At 39.6% G+C, this 21,934-nt stretch overlaps 1 protein-coding gene across 1 annotated transcript in view; it reads left to right on the forward strand.

The window, feature by feature from the left end:
- Positions 1–17,914, forward strand: part of LOC120456472 — a 48,466-nt gene extending 30,552 nt beyond the window's left edge. The window contains exons 5-9 of the mRNA XM_039643330.1: positions 10,381–10,525; positions 10,860–10,997; positions 15,407–15,666; positions 15,865–15,957; positions 17,385–17,914. Of these exons, the coding sequence (XP_039499264.1) occupies positions 10,381–10,525; positions 10,860–10,997; positions 15,407–15,666; positions 15,865–15,957; positions 17,385–17,489 (741 nt within the window). The 3' untranslated portion in view covers positions 17,490–17,914. The remainder of the gene's footprint in view (positions 1–10,380; positions 10,526–10,859; positions 10,998–15,406; positions 15,667–15,864; positions 15,958–17,384) is intronic.
- Positions 17,915–21,934: the final 4,020 nt, after the last annotated feature.

Consider the following 21,934-nt stretch of genomic DNA (forward strand, 5'->3'; position numbering starts at 1 on the left):
TGTGTCTGGCTGAGCTTTTCATTTCAACAGCCAGCCAGCTAGCCAGTCAGCCAGGCAGTAGCAGCAGGAAGTTCAGGACCTTTCAGGACTCTTTGCTCCACTCCACCGACATTTTCCAACTGTGCAACTCTTGGCCCATTAAAGCCAAGCAAATTAAAATGTTGCTCAAATAAAATGTAAGAGCCTTTTAACGTCGCTCTCCTCTTCATTTTGCCGCTCATTTTCGCAGAGCGAACGGATTCCTTTTCTGGATTAAAACACATTTCGTAAATTTATAATGAAATTAATTCATGAATAGCAAGTGTGAGCGAAATTAAGAAAGGAGCGGCCGAAAATCGCTCAATTAAAGGATGAAATAACAACGTTAAGCAAATGAGAAAAAACTACAAGAAAGTGGCAGAAAATGAAAACATATACACCTGCTTTCCGTAATCATACCCAAATATGTTTCAATTAAACATTTTTAAATGTATAAAAATGTTCAATGGTTAAATAGTCTGCCGAACCAAAAAACAAGTAGGCAACGAAAACTCGTTAAGTAGCTTTCGACTTTGGCATGGAAAAATGATAAAATCGTTTCAAAGGGCTTAAATATTCGAAATGAAAAATCGCCTTGCCCGTAATGAGACCAAATTGGCCTGGTCGAATTCGAATGTGCCTGGGCCCAGTTAAAAGGCAAATTACGCTAATGAAATGTTTTAACCCTGATGTGGATGCACTTTACACCACTCCAAACTTCCAACCAGCCCACTTTTCCACACTTTTCCACATTTTCCACACTTCTACCCACTTTTCTCCCCAATGGGAACCGCAAAAGTCGCCAAATGTACCGAGCGCGGGAGGGAAAAGCCACAAAAGTAGAAACTGAAGCGAAGGAAAAAGAAAATTTCGTAATTACACTTAAGTTGGTTAATTGTCGGACAGATATTCCGCTTCTTCTGCTGCAACTTTTCCGCCTTTTCGCCATTTGCGAATATCATTTTTATGGGCATACTAATTATACATTTTTAATGGCATTTACATTACTTTAAATTGGTTAAGTTTATGCATTTATGAATATATTACAGATACACTACAATGTTTAAAATGGGATTTTTGTTTTAGTTGTGGTTGCTTTGATAGTGATAGATTTATTTGTTTTAGTTATGGTTGCTTTGATAGTGATAGATTATTTTCTTTTCATTGGAAGGGTATTTGAGATCTCGATTCATTTTATAACCATAAGGTGTTGCTGTTTCCATTAGCTTTTGTTTTGTTTTAATTTTTTGGGGCGATAGGCACTCAACGTCAACGCTTTGGGAAATTTAAATAGGATCTCTGCAAGGAGACAGAGGGAACGAGAATGGGGCGAAGAAATGGGCGGAGAAAGGTGGAGGGTGAGTTTGTTGGAGAAAGCTGAGTGCATGTTAGATACAGATACATGCAATCTGTGTGTTAATTACGCTACTTTCCCAGATTGTCAGAATGCGCCAATAAACAGTTGGATTAGCATAAAATGTAGAGCGAGGTGAAACAAGGCAGGTAATGATAACTAGACGGACTAGAGGAAAACGAACCGAAATTATTTTCTGCACTATCTGCCCAATGGCTGCATCGGATTTATGGCCTGATTTCAGGTCATCTTTAACGTCCCAAACTAACAAGACTATAAAACTGGACTGTAAATTAAGTGCAAACATGATTGTATTGTTTGTTGAGTTGAGCATTGAGTGTGTGGTTTTTTTTAAAGGACACTATTGAGGTTTTTCGGTCAGCACTCCAGTTCATACACTATACACTATACGTTCTATATATGGCAGACAAGGTTGCGGTCTAAAAACGGCGCCAACACGATCAACATCGTGCAACTTTAGCTCGATCGAATTGCGAAAAATCGTCTTCGATTACACGGCCACAGACCAGACCATATATGCATACACATATATCGCATATATAAATCGGACAGCAACAAACATGACACAAAGCCAAAGAAAGGGGAGTGGGACATTGGGAATCATTTTGTTTTGGCATTGCAAGCTCAATGGGCATTTGATGAGTAGCGCAATATCGATTACACTAGGCAACAAAGGGTGAAGTGCAATGAATCAACCAATTTGTGAGTCACAATGAAACGGAAATGAATCGCAGCACCGCCTTAAGGATACATTGTTTTTTTCATGACTATATCGCATCATAAAACCTAATATATGACTCATTTGTTATTCATTTAATGTAGTGTAAAAAAAATTGATATTAACAAATTTTAAAACAGCTTACATTTATATATTTGTTATATTTTTGTTATTTGTTTAAAATAATTAATAATAATTGTGGCACTGCGAACATACAAAACTCCTGTAGGTCAGTGTCTAATATGGCTGACTTACCCGTTTTGTTTAGCTTGTTGCGTTTGCTGAACTGATTGCTATTTCTATATATCTTTGTTACTTTTCATCTTTTTTTCTCGCTGCTTTGGTATAACATTGCATTGAAAATTATGCCACTTAAGTTCAATTTACCTTTTAGCTAAACAAAAAATAAGAAACAAAGCAAAGAACTGGCCGAACGCAGCTGCAAATGTTGTCGTCTGTTGCAACTTGGATAATTGAAATCACTGTTGCAGATGCACTGAGCAAAAGTTCCTACTTTATTGATAATATATTTTAAAAAATGATTTATTAGAAAGCGCAGACTTCTAATTATCTAGATATATACAAACATGAAATACCGATTTGTTTTTCCATGATTTTCAATGTTTTTTGTTCTGTGCAGAGTGGTTGTTGCTGCCATAGCTGTTGCCACATAGTTAAGTTGTTTTGGCCGCGTCGTCGCACTGTCTGACAAAGTTAAAGCAGCAAATCGGTGGTGCTGCATATATGGGGGTGTTTGGTGGCTGGCAGGGGGTGGGTTGTTGGTTGGTAATGGTAGCAAAGTTGGCAGGGAAGGAGTGGAAGCAGAAGAGGTAAAGTGCAACCTGGCGCGACCAACTGGCTGGCCAAATGCCGAGCTGCTCTCTGACCAACCGAGCCGGTTTCGGCGACCATGAGACAACACACAAATGCATAAGACAAACACTAACGCACCCGGACTTTTGGACTCTTGGACACTCGGACACCACTTAATGCCGCATCTGGACCAGGTCCGTAGCACCACTAGCTCCACCTCCGAACACCATTGCCAACCCCTTGAAGCCACCAAACAACATGTGTGCCTGTTGCATTATTTGATTAAAAAGTTTGGCGCCCAGACCGCCGACATCGAGTTTACGTTTGGTTTTATGGCCCTGCCTTTTTCTGCAGTTGGGAAAGTTGAAGGTGTCTCGGAACTTGAGTTTCCTCCATGATCCGATTCCGCTGGCTCCATTTGGGCAATCTTAATGCCGAGCTGTGTCCCCGCGAGTGGGTTTAATTAACCTGATGGGCTGTGGCATAAAAGCAGATGCATCTACATATCTATCTCTCCCGCTGGGAAGATCGCGCATATATACATATGTGCAGATATATATATGTACATATGTATTTCTACCTCTCGGGTGCTGTGGCGAGACATCTGCCACACGAGTGGGTTGGCTGTGGCATTCAGTTTGCCAGTTAAGTGCAAAATTGGGGTCGTCATTTTCAGAGTTGCAATGCGAAAGAGATGGGTGGTTAGGCTATATGTACATACGCAGACAATTGTGGCTGGGATTGTAGTATGTCCTATATGGGTATTTAAATCCTAACAGGACTTTGCACAAGAAACTTGAACTTATAAAAAATAACTAAGTGCTTGACAAAGAAGTTAAAGAGATCTGCAAAAATGTAAATAGTAAAGGCAAAAGAAATTAAACAGCATATGCTACGTTGCGTTTCACTGAAAATATAGCAAAGTAAAATAAATGTAACTAGAATTATTATTTCGAAGTCGGTATTAGTTTAACTGTTGCATTTGAACTAGTTTAGATTTAAGTCATTTCGATATGCATTCTACTAACTCCACGACCGCAGGTGTACTTTTACGACAACGAGAGTGAGACGGCTGTCATCGCAGTCGTTGCATGTGTAATTTGCTGAATTTTTAATTATGACACAGAGCACAGCACGAAACAGACAGACAGATAGAGATACGGATCCAAATCCGAAAGGTAGAAGCACCGGGAGGATTGCGGATCGCGGAGTGGGAATGGGAATGCCAATGGGCATGAGGATGGGGATGGGGATGGGGATGTATGTGTTTGTGGATTGCAGGTTAATCTGCCGTGTTGCATGTTGCATTTGCCAGTTGGCAACTTATCTAACTGTCAAGCGGGTCTCTCAAAGTCGCCTTAAGCCCCATGTCGCTGCTGCTCCCTGGCTTCCTGGCTCCCAGATGCCAAATCAATGTGTCGTGGCATGGGTTAAGGCAGCAAAGAGGGTTAAGGCTTACAGATATTGCCAGATTAGATGCGGTATTCGGCATTTATTACTGAAGCAATCGGAGCAGAGAAAGCTTCAAGTGCTGAATTATGGTTGCACTGTGTATTTACTTTGTAAGTAGCTAAACCTACGGAAAAAAGCTGCTTATAAAATCGCCTTTAAAACAAGTCGAAAACAGAAGGATTTGTAAAATAATTGCATGAATTTAAAATACATCAGTTCAAGCAACAGCAATAGTTATCCAATTTAAAGCTATAAAATAATCACAGTATCAATTGAAATGTCTACTTTGAAATGCAGTTTATAGCTTGTATTTTTAGCTGAAAACGAGTGCAACCATTTGAATATCAATAAATATGCATTTGCCTCCATTTGCTGCTCTTTATTTGTATTATTCTGTTAGTGAAACTCTTTAAATCCATTTTGCAAATATAAATCGATGCAGAAAATATTCGCAAATTTAAATATTGCAAATTTATGAATGCGTGTTAAAGCATTTTCCATATTTTTCATTTCCTATATTTCATACATATATTTTACACACTTTAATAGTACTTTTTGTTGACTATTTTAGTTTTTATTTTTAGTCAATTTCCCAGTGGCACTTGCCATTGATGTCTGTCTGCCTGTCTGCCCGTCTGACTGCCTGTCAATGACAATTCAATGTGGTTGCCGCGTGCGGCTTTTATTGTACGGTATTAGTGTGCGACTTGCAGTGGCACTTGCGATTCGTGAATGCATTTTGGCCATTGATTGAAATTGACCAATTCGCTGTGGTGGCGCTAATGCAACAACAGCAGCCACAGCCGCAGCAGACTAGCATTTTTCCATTTTTCGATGTTTCCATGTTGTTGTTTTTTTTTTTTTTGAACGTAGAAAAGCTTTTCCAATTTGTTGACAATGACAACAAAGAAAGTGACATCAATGTCAGCTGCAGTTGTCACCCTTTCGGACCGAATTTTCAATGTTTTTTTTTTCCATTTTTTTTTCACTTTATGCAACCTGCAGAGACTCCATTTTTAAGCCGCCAAAATCAAACAAACAAAAGAGACGCAAGTGAACAAAGAGCCGGCAAACAATAAACCGAAACAATGCACTCAAAAAGCAGGCAACAAGTAAACTCCGTTCCTCGTTAACCGAGATCGTTTTTTATGCATTTATTAATTGCGAACGTCCGCAAAGCCAATTAACTTGGCCAAGGACCATTTTCATTTTCGCTGCATACTCTCGGGCAGCTGGGGAAAAATAAAACGCAGCCAGCGACAGAGTAACAAGATAAATGCGAAGAGGTTTACCTGCAGTAAAAAGGTGGAATAGCTCGCGCCAACGTTGCGTATGAGTAATGCGGCAAACTGGAGTGGAGCGGAACCTCGCTTACTAGTGACTTATACATAGCACTTATTTACCATTTTATTTATCATGTTGCTAAAATTACGTATTCGGCAAAGAAAAATGCCTGTTGCAACTTGTTTCTTAGATTCTATTACATTTGTTTCTTCTCACTTCATTTTCATAAACACTTTAATAACTACTTTAGGTTACTAATGCTCCTATACTTGTTTTCAATGATGGCCACAATTGGAAATCATTGCGTAATATTATTATTACCTCTCGCTCCTTCCATTTTCCACCCTCTGACTTTTTGGAGAGAAATGGAAACTAATTTCATGTAATTGAAATTTCATTGAAATTTTTTGCCCTGCTGTTTAGTTTCGGGTTTTGCGGTTGTACTTTTAGTGGTAACCACGGCCACGCCCATTGCTCTCAATTTCCGCCCCTTTTGTCCAACGTTTTTGAGGCAATAAGTGGAACGCCATTAAATAGACCGCAATTTTATTAGTTTCTACTGCTGTTGCATCAAAACAAAGGCAAAAAAAATATAAACTAGCAGGCATAGTAATTTTCAAAAGCATTGGCATTATGATCCCATTCGAAGTTTCAAAACGCAAACAGCACAAAATTAGGTATTTCGGTTTTAGTTACGACGTAAATACGTCCAAATAGCAAAAAATAAAACCGTAAACTGTTTCAACAATATCATTCTGTCAAAAGATTGCGAAATGGGCGAATATTATTAAATTAGCCAAAATGAAAACACAGAAAATCCAGGCCACTAAAAATACGCCTTATATTTAAAAATTTTACGAGCCGCAACTCAATTGTGATTTTCATTTCACTTTGAATAAGAAGAAATTTGCCCACAACTATTTGCTTCGTACATGTTTTCATTTCAAGCCAATTGAGTGTGACAATAATTTTGAATTTACACTCATGGATATATTTATGAATTCGAATATTTTCATACCCAACCGTAATCCATAAATAATAATTCCATCAGTTTCAATTGAATTTTCTTCTGCAAGCAGCTGGTCTTTCGCCCCCCGTTTCATACATACATTTTCGAAATATATTTAACAAAAAAGTTGAGTCCCATGTGAGTCTTTTTTATTTTAGGGGAAGTTTAGAAAAGTGGTGTGCGAGGGGCTAAGCTAGCACCTCCACAGGCTAATTTTGCATAGCTCTCTCTTTTTTTTTTTTTTTTTTTTTTTTTTTGCCAAAACATGTAAATTACAATTCATGCGGCCGTTGTCAACAGTTTGTGTACTTTAAATATTCCTATTCTTTCTGTCTCATGTTAAAGTCAAGAAATCCCAGGTTTTTGCTGCTTTATTTCTCTGCTTGCAATATATTTCAGCTGTTTTTTCTTCGTATGCATAGAACTTTGACCCATTTTTCAAGTTTACTGCCTTCCGCTCACTCGTTTAAGTGGCCTTGTCCTTGTGTTTTAAGCATGATTTACATGCTGGCCAAAACAAAAACTTTTAATGGCCAAGAGTGGCAGGATGACAACACGAATGTCGGCCGAATCGGTACAAGTTGGCCAGCATTTATGTATACTTTGATTGTTATGTGTTTGATGTTGTAATATTTATGCCATTATATAATAAAAGTCTATATATACAAGAATATAGATTAGGAAATATCATTAACATTCTTCTCTAAACATATTCAATCGTTTTTCCAATTATTATTTACAGTAATATTATATTTATTGTTTGGTTTTTCATGGTTAACTTTGTGTTGAACTTTTTGAACTTCCAGTTGATGGCTAGAATACGTTCTGTCTCTCTCTCTCTCTTTAGTTTTGATTTCTCTAATCGTCATTGTTGCTGCAATTGCCACTCTCTAAAGTTAAAGTTATTTCTTGTCTCTGCTGGAGATTTTCCTTAAAACCATTCGCCCAACAATGAGGTGGTGGGTTAAAAAAGTTTTTCGGCCAAGAAAAAATTATTATTTACATTGCCGACCCGCAGAGAGGCAGCCAATATTTTTTGAACAATTATTTGACTCAACTTGAGCTCCCCACGGGACATAACCGAAAAAAAAGAAGAAAGTCAAGGGTTAAGGCGACAAACTTTAAACGGAAAAAAGTGGTGGGACCATTTCGAAATAAAATTATAAGTATATGAGTATTTTCAGCAACGAGAAGCGATGGCCGAATGAAATTATTAAAAAGTTGCATATTTACGATGACCGAAAAGACCAGGAGTAGAGGTAGAAGTTTTCACCAACCCCAGGAAGTGGGTTTTTGACATGACCGGCCCTCAACGTTTTTCGGGTGGTTTATTTGGTTTAAGACGCACATGGCAAAGTTTCCTTCTTTTGGCTGCGAGCAAAGTTGCTGTCAAGAGGAGAAACTTGGCTTTGACTTTTGGTTTTATGTACGAGAAATGGGCAAAAAATAAAGGAATTATTTTAGTCAGCTTAAGGAGGAAGTTAAGTGAAAGAGAGCCGGAGACAGACGTTTTAATTTAATTTAAAAGGGGGCTTAGTCTTCTATGAGTCTTTCCCTTTTTTATTGAAATATATCCATATTTGTTGATTGATATATATAAGTTTATATATAATATATATATATATATATATATATATATATATATGTGTGAACAATGCGCCGGAAAAGATTGATTAACTCAATCGAATACAGGCGAAAAATTGTGGCCATTACGCAAATGGTCATGAAAATTAGTCAAATATAATGACAGTTGTTTGTTCTTTAAAGGTTAATTGCCAGATTGAGCGATTGTTGAACAATTCTTTTCAATTCCGCTGAAAGGTCTAACCTTTCGGTCCTTATTGCTGTTTTCCATTGTGTGTGTATTTTTGCTTCAGCTCTCGACTTCCCCCACCCAACTTTCCGCCCCCAATTTAAGTTTCACTTTCGTGTGCTTGCTTGTGATATTATCGCCTAACAAGCGGAAAATGGAAAGCCAAGGATGGAAAAGTGTGGAGAGGAGTGGAAAACGGGGTGCGGAAGGAAGGAGGGACCTTCTCAAGTTGACAACGACAAAACGCAGAGCAATTTAGATATTGATTTAGATAGCGTCTGGCAAATATGTTTTCCCCTTGAACGAGAACAATATTGGGAAAAGAGAAAGGACACACGTTTTTCACCGATTTTTTCCCCATCGATAAGTTAACTTGTAATTGGTAATTGTGCCATGATTAGTATGCAACAATTTTGTATTATTGCTTTTAAATTAGCAGCCAATATTAGCCCATTTAAAATACAGTGTTAAAGCTGTAAACTTAAAAACGCATTAAAGCCAACCTTAAAATACCAAACGTCACTTCAATTATTATTAATTTATTATTGTGCCTGTTGGCTATCAGCAATGTTAAATATATGATTAAATTAGTGAAAAAATTAAGTGCCTTTTTGAAACAGTTCAGCAACTTGTAAAGCGGAAAATTTAACAAGGTATATAGGGTATATAAGTTGGAAAGAAGTTTAATGAAGCTAATAGTTAAATAAATGATTATGTATAACCCTTTTATAAATGGAGACTAACATGTTGTGTAATGAATGTAATGAGGTTATTAAAAAAAATGTAGTACAAGGTATTTTCAAGTCGAACTTTTCATTAAACTGAAAGCTTCCATTATTAATTTAACTGGAGAGATTGCTGGTCATAAACCGATTTGATTTAATCAACAACAAAAAGCAAATAGTAATAACTGCAAACGGTTTTGTTGCTCATAAATCAAATTGTTAAATTGTTTTTAAAAAAGCGCTTACACTGTGTTTGCCCTTTCGCTGCTCAGTGAATAAATTAAACAAACAGAATATTTATTTACTTTGTTAGTGCAATAATTGCCGGTATAAACAAAAACTGAACAGTAAATTGAGTAGTAATAAAAGGAAAATTCCGATAGAAATGATCAATTAACAAGGATTATTCCAAAGACAAAATTAAAGAAGCTAATAAAGAGGTGAACAAAATAGAATAGAGTAATTTACATTGAATGAGAATTTTGGTTCAATATTAAAGGATTCTCCGAAAAGCAGACTTTAATATTTAAAGGCAGTTAAGCGCTATGAAAATGGAAGTAGAGTCGGTGGCGTATACGCTATATTACCTCAATGCGACAGCAATCAACGAAATGCCTTCAATTCCGGTGTTGCACCATTGCCAAAGATTTTTATTCGTCTGCCAGTCACTCCATTTGCCTTACACTCTCCACCTTTCACCTTTTCTTGCCTTTTCATCTGCTGCTTTCTTCTCCCAGAAGAGCAGCTGCTGTCTTCTTGACTAATTTGTATGTGCATATTAAATTAGTCGGGCGAGGCAAAAGTGTCGCGCTAGGCATTAGTTTACACCCTCCTTCAACCCCTCAGCCCCAAAATGGCTAACACCTATACGACCCCCCCCCACACACACACACACACGCACACAAACATACACACACACACAGCTGTTTCAATCTGTTGGCTTTCATTATTTAATTGCCACTCTTGGTAAATTTGTACGGCACACGAGGCGTATGCGCAATGCGGCTGGGAAATAATCAAATTTTGATGGAAATCTAAATGCATCCGAGTGAAATGTAGGCAGTTCTTGGTCTACTCTTAAATGCCATGTATATTTAAGTGATTTTATCAGTCTAAAATGTGTATTTAAATTTGTTTCCCTCGTTTAATTTTTTTTTATATTTTTTTTTGTAGCAACAATCGCTGAGCGACACAAGTGCCGCCAGCAGTGGCAAAGGCTCCAAATTCTTATTGCGTAAGCGTAAATCAAAGAAGACAACCGCAGCAGCCGCAGCAACAACGGAGGCCGCAACAACGGCCAAAAAGGAAGACAAAAAGGGTAAGTTGCCTGCCAGCTGGGGAAAATTTCGTTACCTTGTCTTTAAGCTGAGTTGACTTACACAGCACATAAACTATGTTTATGTATCAGTTTAATCGAAATAAAATAACACTTTATTGAAATTTAAGATACTTTATGGCATTTCATTGTAATCTTTACATACATTTCATCATAAGCATTTTAATATAATGTTATAAGTCTGCAACAACCCAATTATCATTAGAACTCTAAATAAGTGATTCTAATGCGTTCGTAAGAAAATTTTAAGTTTCGTTTAAAGTATTAAAATTACATTATTATTACAAGGCATAATTGTTTATAACTTTACCAACAGCTATTGCCCAGCCGCAGCCTTCGATCAAGTGCGTCCTGGTGGGCGATGGAGCCGTGGGCAAGACGAATCTGATTCTATCGTATCTGGAGAATCGCTTCAATCCGGAGCACATACCCACAGCGTCAGACATTTATAATGGTGAGTTCAGCAGAGGTGTGGCAGTCGCGTTGACGGCGTTCTTCAACAGGTTCCTCGATTCCGAGGACCTCCATAACTTATACCCCTGGTTTTTTTTTTTTTATGGCCCAACCTTTGCGGCCTTGGTTTCGATTAACGGAGATTCAAGAATTCGGGTTGGATTGGGCTCTTGCGCTCGCTGCTCGCTGCTCGCTGCTCCCTGCCAGCTGCCAGCTGCTCGGCACGTATATGAATTTTTCATTCTGTTGAAAAGCAATTTGTGAAATCTTTACCGAACTTTCCGTTTTCCGTGTGAAGGATGTGCCAACTGGATGGGCGGATGTTGGATCTGAATTTTTGGTTCGCTGCCGCCGGCAGTTTCTGGCTCAAAAGTTACAATTTTTCCGATTCCGACTTTCACTGCTTCCGCACTTGGATAGTGTGTGTGTGTGTGTGTGTGTGTGTGTGTGTGTTTTGCGCTATTCACGAATTTTAATGAACGGAAAATTGAAATTTGCGGTTATTCAAACAGAAGCACAGAATGGATGAAAACTTGGCTTTGGTATTTTTTTTATTTTTGGAGTGCTCGTTTCTGCCTCTTTCCATGTACAATTGATTGAATTATGCTTAGCCCATAGCTGATACCCGAATACCACAGTCCCCCGTTGGCCCTTAACCCTTAATCATCGTGTCTGGCACTAGAGACTGCCGGCAGCCAGTTTAACCCCTCACTGGGCGCCTGGGGGCTGATTTTAATAAAATTTTGCATGAATTTGCACTTCTCAGCTCGCTCGCTGGCTTCGGGGCCAAAAATTGTGTTGCCTGCCAGTCTGTCAGTCAGACAGTTGGTGTGTGCCCGTGTGTGCTTCCGAGAAGAGGAGGATGAGGATGAGTCCTGGCCAAATTCGCCCTGCAGATAATCGGGGAATAATTCAACAGATTCAACTAGGTGTAGAACAGCGCGTTGCAGGCAAGTTGTGTGCCTTTATTTGGGTTTTTAGCAAAATTTGCACATCCCTCTTTAGTCGCTTTTAAAGAAGGTTTTTTTAGGTGGCGTCTACTTAATTTTTAAATGGATTACTACTACAAGGGACTAATAGCATATCAAAAGCTATTTAGAATATTTCTTATTTTAAGTGTAGTGATATTTACAAGGTGGGTTCTTGCATGCCCGAATTGAATCGCATTTTGTTGCGTTTGTGGGAATTTAAAGGATTGCAGCTTTATTTTTTGCTCGTTCAGATGAGTTTGAAACATTTTATTTAGACAGAAGATGACAGAGATATCAATTGTTTCCCTTTTCTCTATTTTTGGATTTAGACTGGGGTCGCCAACACCAGCTGCTTTTGTCCCGCTATCGTTTGTTAGAAATAAAATTACGCATACGCCGCGTTGTCCCCCACTTTTTAGCCAGGCTTTTCTAGCAACAATTGGCCTCGGTCTACGAATGCCTGGCATTGCTTGCTCTGAACTTTTCGTGGAATTTTCCCCTCCCTTCCTGCAGCTTTTCCTGCCAGTCCTCCGTTTTCCTACAGAATGTGCACTTGTGTTGCCATCTTTTTTCTTGTAAATTTCACTGGAGGCCAAGACTTTGACATAGTTCGGCCAATGGGCATAAGTTTTGGAACTAATTAAGGCAGGAGCTGGGCTAATTCACTGGCACTAAGTGCGTCAAATTGTTGAATTTATTATGCAATCCACTTTTTATATTATGCTAAGAAGACACGGGAAGTCTTGATCGCTAATTAACTGAGTGATTGTGCAATATACGTACGAGTATGTATATCCCTCAATCTGTGACTCAATTAGGTGTCAATAAGGTTGACTCAGCAGGAAAGAAGCGGCAAAAAGGCAGCTGAGCTGACTTACTTCTCACAATTACACAATTGCACACACACTTGCGCACACACTTGCACACACCCACAGTTGTTGTGGGTGTGGGTGTGGGTGTGGGTGGATGGCTTTTCCTTAACCGCTAACGATGTTCGCCTTTTGTGCCGACCTTCGCCATTGTCTGACTCTCCTTTTCCCCCAAGATTCTCTTAGAGAATTCCTCCTGCTCACTTCACTTCACCTCACTTCACTTCACTTTAGTTGAGTTCACTGTTTTTGTTCTCGCTCGCGTAAAGCGATTTTCAGCTGAGCTGGCAAACAATTTCCCTTTTGTGAAAAGGAAAAGGGAATGGCATTGAATGCGCCTTGTGTACTCGTATTCCGGCATTGATTTCCACTTTTACACTTTTTGGCAGCTGAAATGGCCAAGAAATATACGGGTTACTAATAAAGCAACAATGAGATGGTTCAAGGAAATTGCACAATGAAACGCGAGAAAAGTGATTGGGAATTTTACTTCTATTTCGGACAGTTGAATTGTTGGACTAACCGAAAATGAGAAGATTAGGTAAGGAAAGGGGAATTGAAAAGAAGCATAACGGTTTTGTACGCCTTACTTCAAAATAAATGTAATAATTATTAAGTAGACTAGAAAATTCTGGAAAATTTAGCAGCAATCTAAAGAACTAGCGAAAATGCATCTTTTCAATGTTGTAAGACCCATGGTCCACACAATAATTTCCTCAAATGAAATGGGTTGCACGTTTTTTTTTTGCTGAGCTCTATTAAACGGAAAGTGGTATGAGTTTTAGGCCAGAGATGAAGTCACATCAACGTCATGCTTTCTCGTTGCCCCCAAAATGTATTCATGAATATCATACGTTGCACAAATTAAATTTATTTTACATGAGCCATGGGTCTGGCGACCTTCGCTGCTGCACCTGCTGAATACCTACAACCTACAACCTACAACCTACAACCTGCAACCTGCAACCTGCAGCCTGTTCCTACTACGTGCTGCATGTTGCATGCTGCATGCGGCAGGCAGGCTGATTAAAAATCCCCGAGCAGCGGAGCTGGGCAACTTTATTTACGCAGGCCAAACAGCCAGTGGCGGAGGATCAGAAGGCGGGGGAGGACAGGGGCGTGACGGGGTGCATAGAATGAAAGGTTGCCATGATTAACTTTTAGATAGGACATGGTCACAGTCCGGGGGTTGTTGCACGTAGAACGTAGAATGCAGGATGTTGGCTCTTGGGCGCCGGCGAACGCGAGGTCAAATTTGCTTCGCGGGGCATGCAAAAAAGCAAATCAAGCTAAAACGAAGCCCCAGCACACTGCTAATAATTTCAGGACAATTGGCACAAAGATACACAATAAATTATAGGGATAGAGAGATAATCTTATCTAGCGAATTTGAAAAGCGTTAGTAACGTTAGTTAGTAAAAAATAAAATTTGTGAAATGAAATATAATAATGAAGCAACTCCTAATTTCTGATAGTGTACGCTCTATAAACAGCGCTTACCCTTCGTCACTCTCCTGAGCATCATTCAAATCATTTTCGCCTGCGTTTAAATATGAATGTTCTTTGCACACATGGGAGGTGGCGGTAAAGTGGGTGGAAAATGGCAGGAGTTTCCCAACACAGCGCTTTACTAATTCACTTGCTAGCTTGCCTTCATTGTTGATGCCCCACGCCCCCACGCCCCCACGCCCCCATTTTCCCCTTTTCGAGCTTAGTTTCAGCGGTGGTGGCAGAAATGACATCAATGCAATGTTGGATGTAATTAAACAGATGTTATTACTGAGCAGCAAAAGCGGTAAATTTCGCAAACATGTACTAAATGCTAAAAAAAACACGAATGTTCATTAACTGGGAATGAAGCCAAATGTTCAGGTTAAAAACGAATTTTTCACAGATTTAATAGGGAAGTTTGAAAAATCCTGGTTATTTTCCCAACAAAATTTCCAACATGAAAATGGTTAGTTGCATTTAGTATAGGCAAGACTATAGCTAAGAACTGGGAATGGAGAACTGAATGAGTTGCCAAATTTTCTGGCATCCACAACATTCCCAGTACGGCTGTGTGTGTGCTTTTCTTTTTTATTTAAAATATCTGTGTGATTCAACCTGCTACCTGTGTAGTGTCACTGTTTGTGTCCACTGCTGTGGTATGTGTGTGTGTAAGTGGGTGGGTGTGTGTTTGAGTGTGCCATGTGCTATGCCAAAAATTTGCACTTGCGTTGAGGAGACAACAAAAGGATTGGGTAAAGCATTTTAAATTAAATTAAATTCCGACAGCAAAATGCAATCACAAAGTGCGAGCAGAGAAAGGGCTCAGAGTGAGAGTAATTTACATATTTTGCAATTAAATTGCACCGAAATCAGGCCAAAGTGAGCCCACGCACCCACTCACAAATCAATTGATTGATTCTTTTGTAACTGATAATATAACTGATTATATAAATACATACACATATGTCCGTAGGAAATGCAATAATATTGCAAACAATACAAAGAAACTGATAAGCAAACTTATCATTGTTCAAAGACATTCTCTCAACATTCAATTTCGATTTTTTTCCCTTCCACAGCCGATGTCAATGTAAACGAGAGTCCGGTGCACCTGACCATATGTGATACCGCTGGCCAGGACACGTTGGATCCGCTGAGGGAGCTCTGCTATCCGGACAGCGATGTTTTCCTGCTCTGCTTTTCGGTGGTGAAGCCGGAAACATTTCGGGCCATCAAGGCCAAATGGGCACCGAAATTCGCCAAGACCAAGGCCGCCCTCATTTTGGTTGGCACCCAGGCCGATCTTCGCACCAGCCCCAATGTCCTTAACAAACTGCAGGTGAGTTTAACAGCAGAATTCATCAGAGTTTAGTAGAATTCTTCGTTATGAACGCTGATTTATTAATGCATCTACTGCCGGAGGGCGAGTGTATCATTATTTATCTGGCTGCGATTCAAATATTTATGAAATTCTGATTTGATTTCATCTGGCCGGAAGCTAACTTGATTTTCTCCTTTTCCGCATCTCGTTTGGCAGACAAATGGCGAGAAAGCAATTTCATATGCAGACGCCTGGGATTTGGCAACAACAATTGGCGCAAAATACATTGAGACTTCGTCAGCCACACAGGTGAGTTGGTTGGTTAGTTAGTAAAATGCCAAAAGAAAATGCGTTGAAATCGTAATGAAAATTATCATAAAAAATATGATAAAATGTGTACTAAAGGAGTACGTCATATTAATTAAAGGCAAACGGCAGACAAGTCATTGCTCCGCGTCTACGACTTCACGGCGGCTGTGTCGTGTAAACACTTGAAAAGAGTAATGTAGCACTCGTTTGGGGAAAGTGTATGTTGATAACAGATACCCTATAATAGTAAACAAGAACGCTCGAAAGCAGAAAGAATATACTTTTTCTATAACTTCTAAGCTTTTGTAGTAGCCAATAGCTGATAATTATACCTCTAAAGTCTATTATTTAAATGTAACTCTATTAGGGAGCATACCCATAATGACTAAAAGGATAATACGGCGAGAGAAGCCTCCTGGCAAAAGGAAAATAAAAAAAACACCGCCAGGCTTAATTCCGCAGCCAAAGGAGGCGTCCTCCTATGGGAGGCAGTTCGTCCTGGTCCTGGTCGGCTTTTATCCTTTTGAGTCGCCTTGTCGCACTGCACAAACACACGTACACACAATAATCATAATTGTGCGGTTGCTAAGAGAGACAGAAAGAGAGAGAGAGAGAGGGAGATATAGAGAGAGATAGGAAGAGAGAAAGGGGGTTGGGGGAATCCCCTTGTTTGCCCTAACACTTCCGACTGAATGCAGTCGCTCCTGTCAGCCGTGCATTGCACTCTGCGTGGATTTCCCCGAAGGTAACCGCTTCTGCCACGCCCCCCTATTAACACGCCGCCCACCGCCGAGGGGCGGTGAGGGGATTCACAAAAGGAGGCGACAACGAAGATGAAGCGATTGCAACAAATTATAAAGCACTTGCCACCACCAACCAGATGAGGATGGCGATAACGATGATGATGATGTCGACGATGATGGTGACAATTTGTTGTGCCAAGTGCTTCACTAGTTGAGGGAAAATAAGACGACAGCATATATATGGAAGAAACCGAGATTAAGTTGCACTGCCGTCGGCGAGAAGAACTGTTCAGCATTTTCGTTGAAAAAATAAGCCGATCCTCAGAGGCTCAGAATGGAAGAGCTGGCGACTAGGGTCTCCCAGAAGTTGTCAGTTTGTCAATCAAAAGATAAATTCTATTTTGTAAGGGACTTGCCTAAATGGTAAATGCTAGACTGCTAATGCTAAACTAAGAATGAGCAAAAAAGTAAGCGCAGAGGTAGTTTTTAAATAAACAAACTAGTAAATAAATGCACAAACAGTTAGTTCATTTAGGGGAAAATATCTCATTTGCCGCATATCCAGCCAGACAATACAAGTAATTAGTGTAGCAAACAAAAAAAAAAAAGGCAGAGAAACTTTATTTGCGTGGCATTATTGATTTAATTGAGCAGTGATTAATAACCACATTATTTCGTTCGCAGGACAAAGTCAAGGATGTGTTCGACACAGCCATTTGGGAAGGACTTGTGCCCACCACCCTGCCGCCCACTCCCTCGTTTTGGAGGAAACTCTTCTGCCTGGCCTGAAACTCGATGGAAACTCAACTCAATGCACGATTTATTAATTTTTTGATTAGTTACATTTAACAAGTATTTATGTTAAAGAGTTTTTTTTTAGAGATTTTCGTTTAGCAGTGCTTGCACACAGACTGATCTACACATAAACTAAAATAATCTACATATAAAAAAAAATATTGTTTAATGCCGAAACGAAGATGTTTTCATGATAGATTTTAAACTCTTACTCGTAATCATGTTCGTGGTTTTCTCTCATCATTATTACTCAATTTTTTTTTTTTGCTTAATTTTAGCCTTACACTATTTAAAGCCTATTATCGCCCAGAATCCACAACTATGTTATATCATTCCATCCATTTATAAGCATTACGTTTTAAGCAAATATTTCAAATATTGTATATCGAAGGCAGCATTAAATATAGAAGTGAAACATATCCCCCAGACCATTTTTTTTTCTAAATTGAATTGTTTCCATTATTTGGAAATGTGGCATTAGGCCATAAGTGCTGGCGCAAAAAATAATAATAAAAACAAGAAGGGCATTACGAGGGGTTGGATTCGAGAGCAGAATCAACAAAAACAACATTAGCGTTTCAGCGAACTCCTGATTCTCGACTTTTCCAAGTCGACACACACACACACACATACAGTCAGCGCACCCACACACGCACACCTGCAAGGGCACACACTTATGGTACATGCAAGAGCATCTGGATGAAAAGTTGATGGGAAAACTGAAGGAAAAACATGTGAAGTTTGCATACCACGTATGACGACATGGGAAAAACTATAGAAGTTAGCAGAGACCATTTGGGAAATTGAAATATTTATTTTGAATATATATATGTGTTAAATGGAATTACAAAAATGTAAGTTAGCAAAAATCTATCAAAATGAAAATACATTATTTTATACAAACCAGTTCGGTTCTACGTAAAACAATAATGTCAAAGTAAAGTTTAATAAATGAAAATGATTAGGAAATTCTTAAATAACTGCCTTTTTTATAAACCTTAAAATCGAAAACAGTGAATTTATCCAATTCAGCGTGAAAGTAGGCAACAATTTCTATCAACATTTGTACTACTTTTACAATACTATTTTTACTTTACTCAAGACAGAGGCCATCAAGTGCCTCGCTGATGCTGATGTCCTGATTGTACAAAAACATTTTACTTTAAGCAGGGCAAAAAGTGCACTTTTCATGGCAATGGCGGTGGAGGTCAGCAAGGGTTAAACAGCACAAGTAGGAGCAGCAGTAATAACCAAACTGAACCGAGCACAACTGACGGGCGGCAAGTGCAGTGTAAACATTTTCACATTGTCTGCCAAAAATCTGCCGAGCAAACAGTTAATGTGCCTGTCGACAGCAGCAGCAGAAGCAGCAGCAACAACAGTAGCAACAGCAGCAACAGCAGCAACATCAGTGGCAACATGCCGCAAGTGGCCGCAGTAACATGCAACAGTTCGGTTTTTGCGTAGCACATAAAACTTGGATATTCGGCAAGACGGCATTGCAGAGGCCCAAACAACAAAAAATCATAATAAATCAATAGCAGGACGAAGGAAACTTGGCCATGTCATGCTCGTAAATTTATGGCTACTTACAAGCGCACAAGCAATAAATACACAATTTATTAGACAAATATTTTGGGGGCAAGAAATTACGTATACGTATGTTGCTAATGATGCATATCTCCCTCCACTTGGTCAATGCGACCATGCTCATATGTGTGTGTGCTTTCGTGCTCGTCCTGTCCAGATGTCACTTCATTTTGAAGGCGTCCTATGAAATATTGAGTAGATCACAAGGACTTCTTGGGGCATGCCAATCGATTTGGGCCAAATTTCTATCCACTTACGATTAGTCCTGCGGCGCTCGAGTCGAAATTCAATTCAAGTTTCATAATGAAAAATGTGTCTGTGGAACTGTTGAATGGGTTTTCCCCCTTTCTCCCTTTCCCCCGTTTTCGCATTTCTCCATCTTATTTCGATTTTTGTGTTATTTTTCGTTGCCTTGTTTGGTACGTGCCAATAAAGGGCCGTCCTGGAGTTGGGGGCAGGCGGCTATTTATGTGGGTCATTCACGCGCACGGGATGTGGACCGCATCCGTGGCCCTTGCGCCCTGCCTTGCGTATGTGTGTGTAATTTACTTAGGAAAAGATACAGCAACGGATACGGATACATGTGGCACAGATACGCGGCTGGCAGACACGCCACTTGAACCCCTGATTGCGCCCGGTGACGGTCGCTGGGTTGCTTGGTCGGCAAGTCTTCGTATGCAAACTGATACCCTGTAAAAAGTAATAATAGTGCCTAGCACAGGACACTTGGACACTCAAGAAACCTTATAGCAAACATTAAAACGCTGAAAACTAAAACAACTTTTAGAGCTACCACATTTCAAAATACGATTTAAATTAGTCATTAAATTAGTTAAGAATCTGCAACAGAATTTGCTTTAATTTATTAAAAGTAATTAAAGTGAAACACCGGGTATTTTGGCTTTGACTAATCCGGATTCAACGCTTTCTTGGCCGTTTTCTAACCGCCATTGTTCCCCGCGGCAAGTTGAGAGCTCTTGCGATGAGGCTAAAACTTATAATCATGGCATCATCAACAAAATTATCGTTTTGCCACAGACGGCACCGGCACTCACACACACACACACACACACGCACGCACACACATGTGATGGGAAGTGGAGGTCCTGCACAGATACACTCGCCATTTAAGAGCATAAAAGCGAGACGTGCTCGAAATGTGAATTACTCGTGCCCCAAAACCCTCCCAAAAAAAAATCACACACACTGTTGCACTTAGCGTGGCTGAGTGCGAGTGTGTGTGCGAGTTGATTTTGCTCTTTGGCTCCATTTTGGCTCATAACTTTAACTATTTTACACGAACCCAAAACACATTTACTCGACTTTTTCCTTTGTTTTCCCTCTATGTTTTTCTTGCCCTTATTTAGTCGCTTTAGCGCTCAGCTATTCTTTTTTTTTTTTATATTTTTTTTGGTTGAAGAAATTTGCGGATGAGGGTAGAGTTTTGTGGATCTGGCACCTTCAATATCTTTTTCTTCACTTCTCTCTGTTTTTTTTCTCTTTTGGCAAATTAACAAGCCAGCAGGCAGGAGGGTGTGAGAAAAGGCGTCAGCAGCAGTTTCAGCTTCCCTTTTAAACATTGATTTCCTGGCGCCTAGGCACACGGACTTTACACTGCGAACAATTTTGATTCGTTGCTAGTAATATTCATAATATATTTCCAACTGCCTTCAAGCTATCATATGTTTTGATTAACCAACAACGTAAAGTACATTTTTTTCTCAGGTGTACAAATGTAATTGAAGCATCGAAGAAATCGCAATTCGCACGGACGCATTTCCTCGCAGGAGCAAACAACAAATAGAGATATATATATGTATATATACGTAAATATATATAAAAGTGAACGAGGCGGATTATATGGAGGTGGTGAAAGCGTGATGAAAGGTGGGCGGCGAAGGAGAAGATACGACTGCTCCATTCAGTAGCTGTGAACGGTGAAAACCTTTTTGGCGCTAATTGCAATTACACGAAATATTATTTGCACACATTTGCAGCCAAAGCCGCAATCAGTGCGACAGAGAGGGCGCCACTGGAGAGAAAGAGATGGCCATAGGCGGTCTGTGTGAGAATAAGCTAACAGTTTAATCAGTTGAACGAATGCGAAATCCCAAGACCCAAAGACCCCGAAATCCGAAATGAAGACCAATCGTCGGGATCATCATCATCAATTAAGTAGTGCTCTTGATTTAAATGTGGCAATTTAATTAACCTAATAGACTGCCTGGCATACATTTTAAATAAATAATTCAAATTCTAAATAACTAATTCATGATTTGCCTTTTATTTCCGCAATAGCTGACCTTTAGAATGCATAAATAGACCAAATGCCAGCAATGCCAGGATGCAGGATAATCAAATGCGAACCCTTCACAGATTTGTTTGCGCGTCTCATCCATTTATTTGCGTAGCCAAGTCAGCACCTGATACGCAACGTAGTCCCCATCACATTCAATTGCAGTTGCCATTCACAATTGTCTGGCATGTTGGCCGATAAGACCACGCCATGGCACTTCAGCCCCTTAACCCCCTAACACCCTAACCCCTTGACCCCCATTCAATCCCCCTGCCCCCTTGGACCCCCACACGGTGTGCAATAAATCAAACATCAAAGCGATGAGCCAACTTGAAATGGACTGCAAATTTATGCAGCGACAGCTCTCAGTGCCCCGATCCCAAAAAAAAACCTGATTCCCATTTGAATGGCAGATGGCGGAACAACAGGAGTAAGCTAAAAAAATAAACCCTGGCACAACCTGGAATTCATAAACAATATTAAAGCCAAGCAAACACGAAAATTTAATATCAGAAAAGCAGAGGAATTTTTTTAACAAATGTTAGTCTAAGCT

This window comes from Drosophila santomea, chromosome X, assembly GCF_016746245.2.
Source record: "Drosophila santomea strain STO CAGO 1482 chromosome X, Prin_Dsan_1.1, whole genome shotgun sequence".
Classification (NCBI taxonomy): domain Eukaryota; kingdom Metazoa; phylum Arthropoda; class Insecta; order Diptera; family Drosophilidae; genus Drosophila; species Drosophila santomea.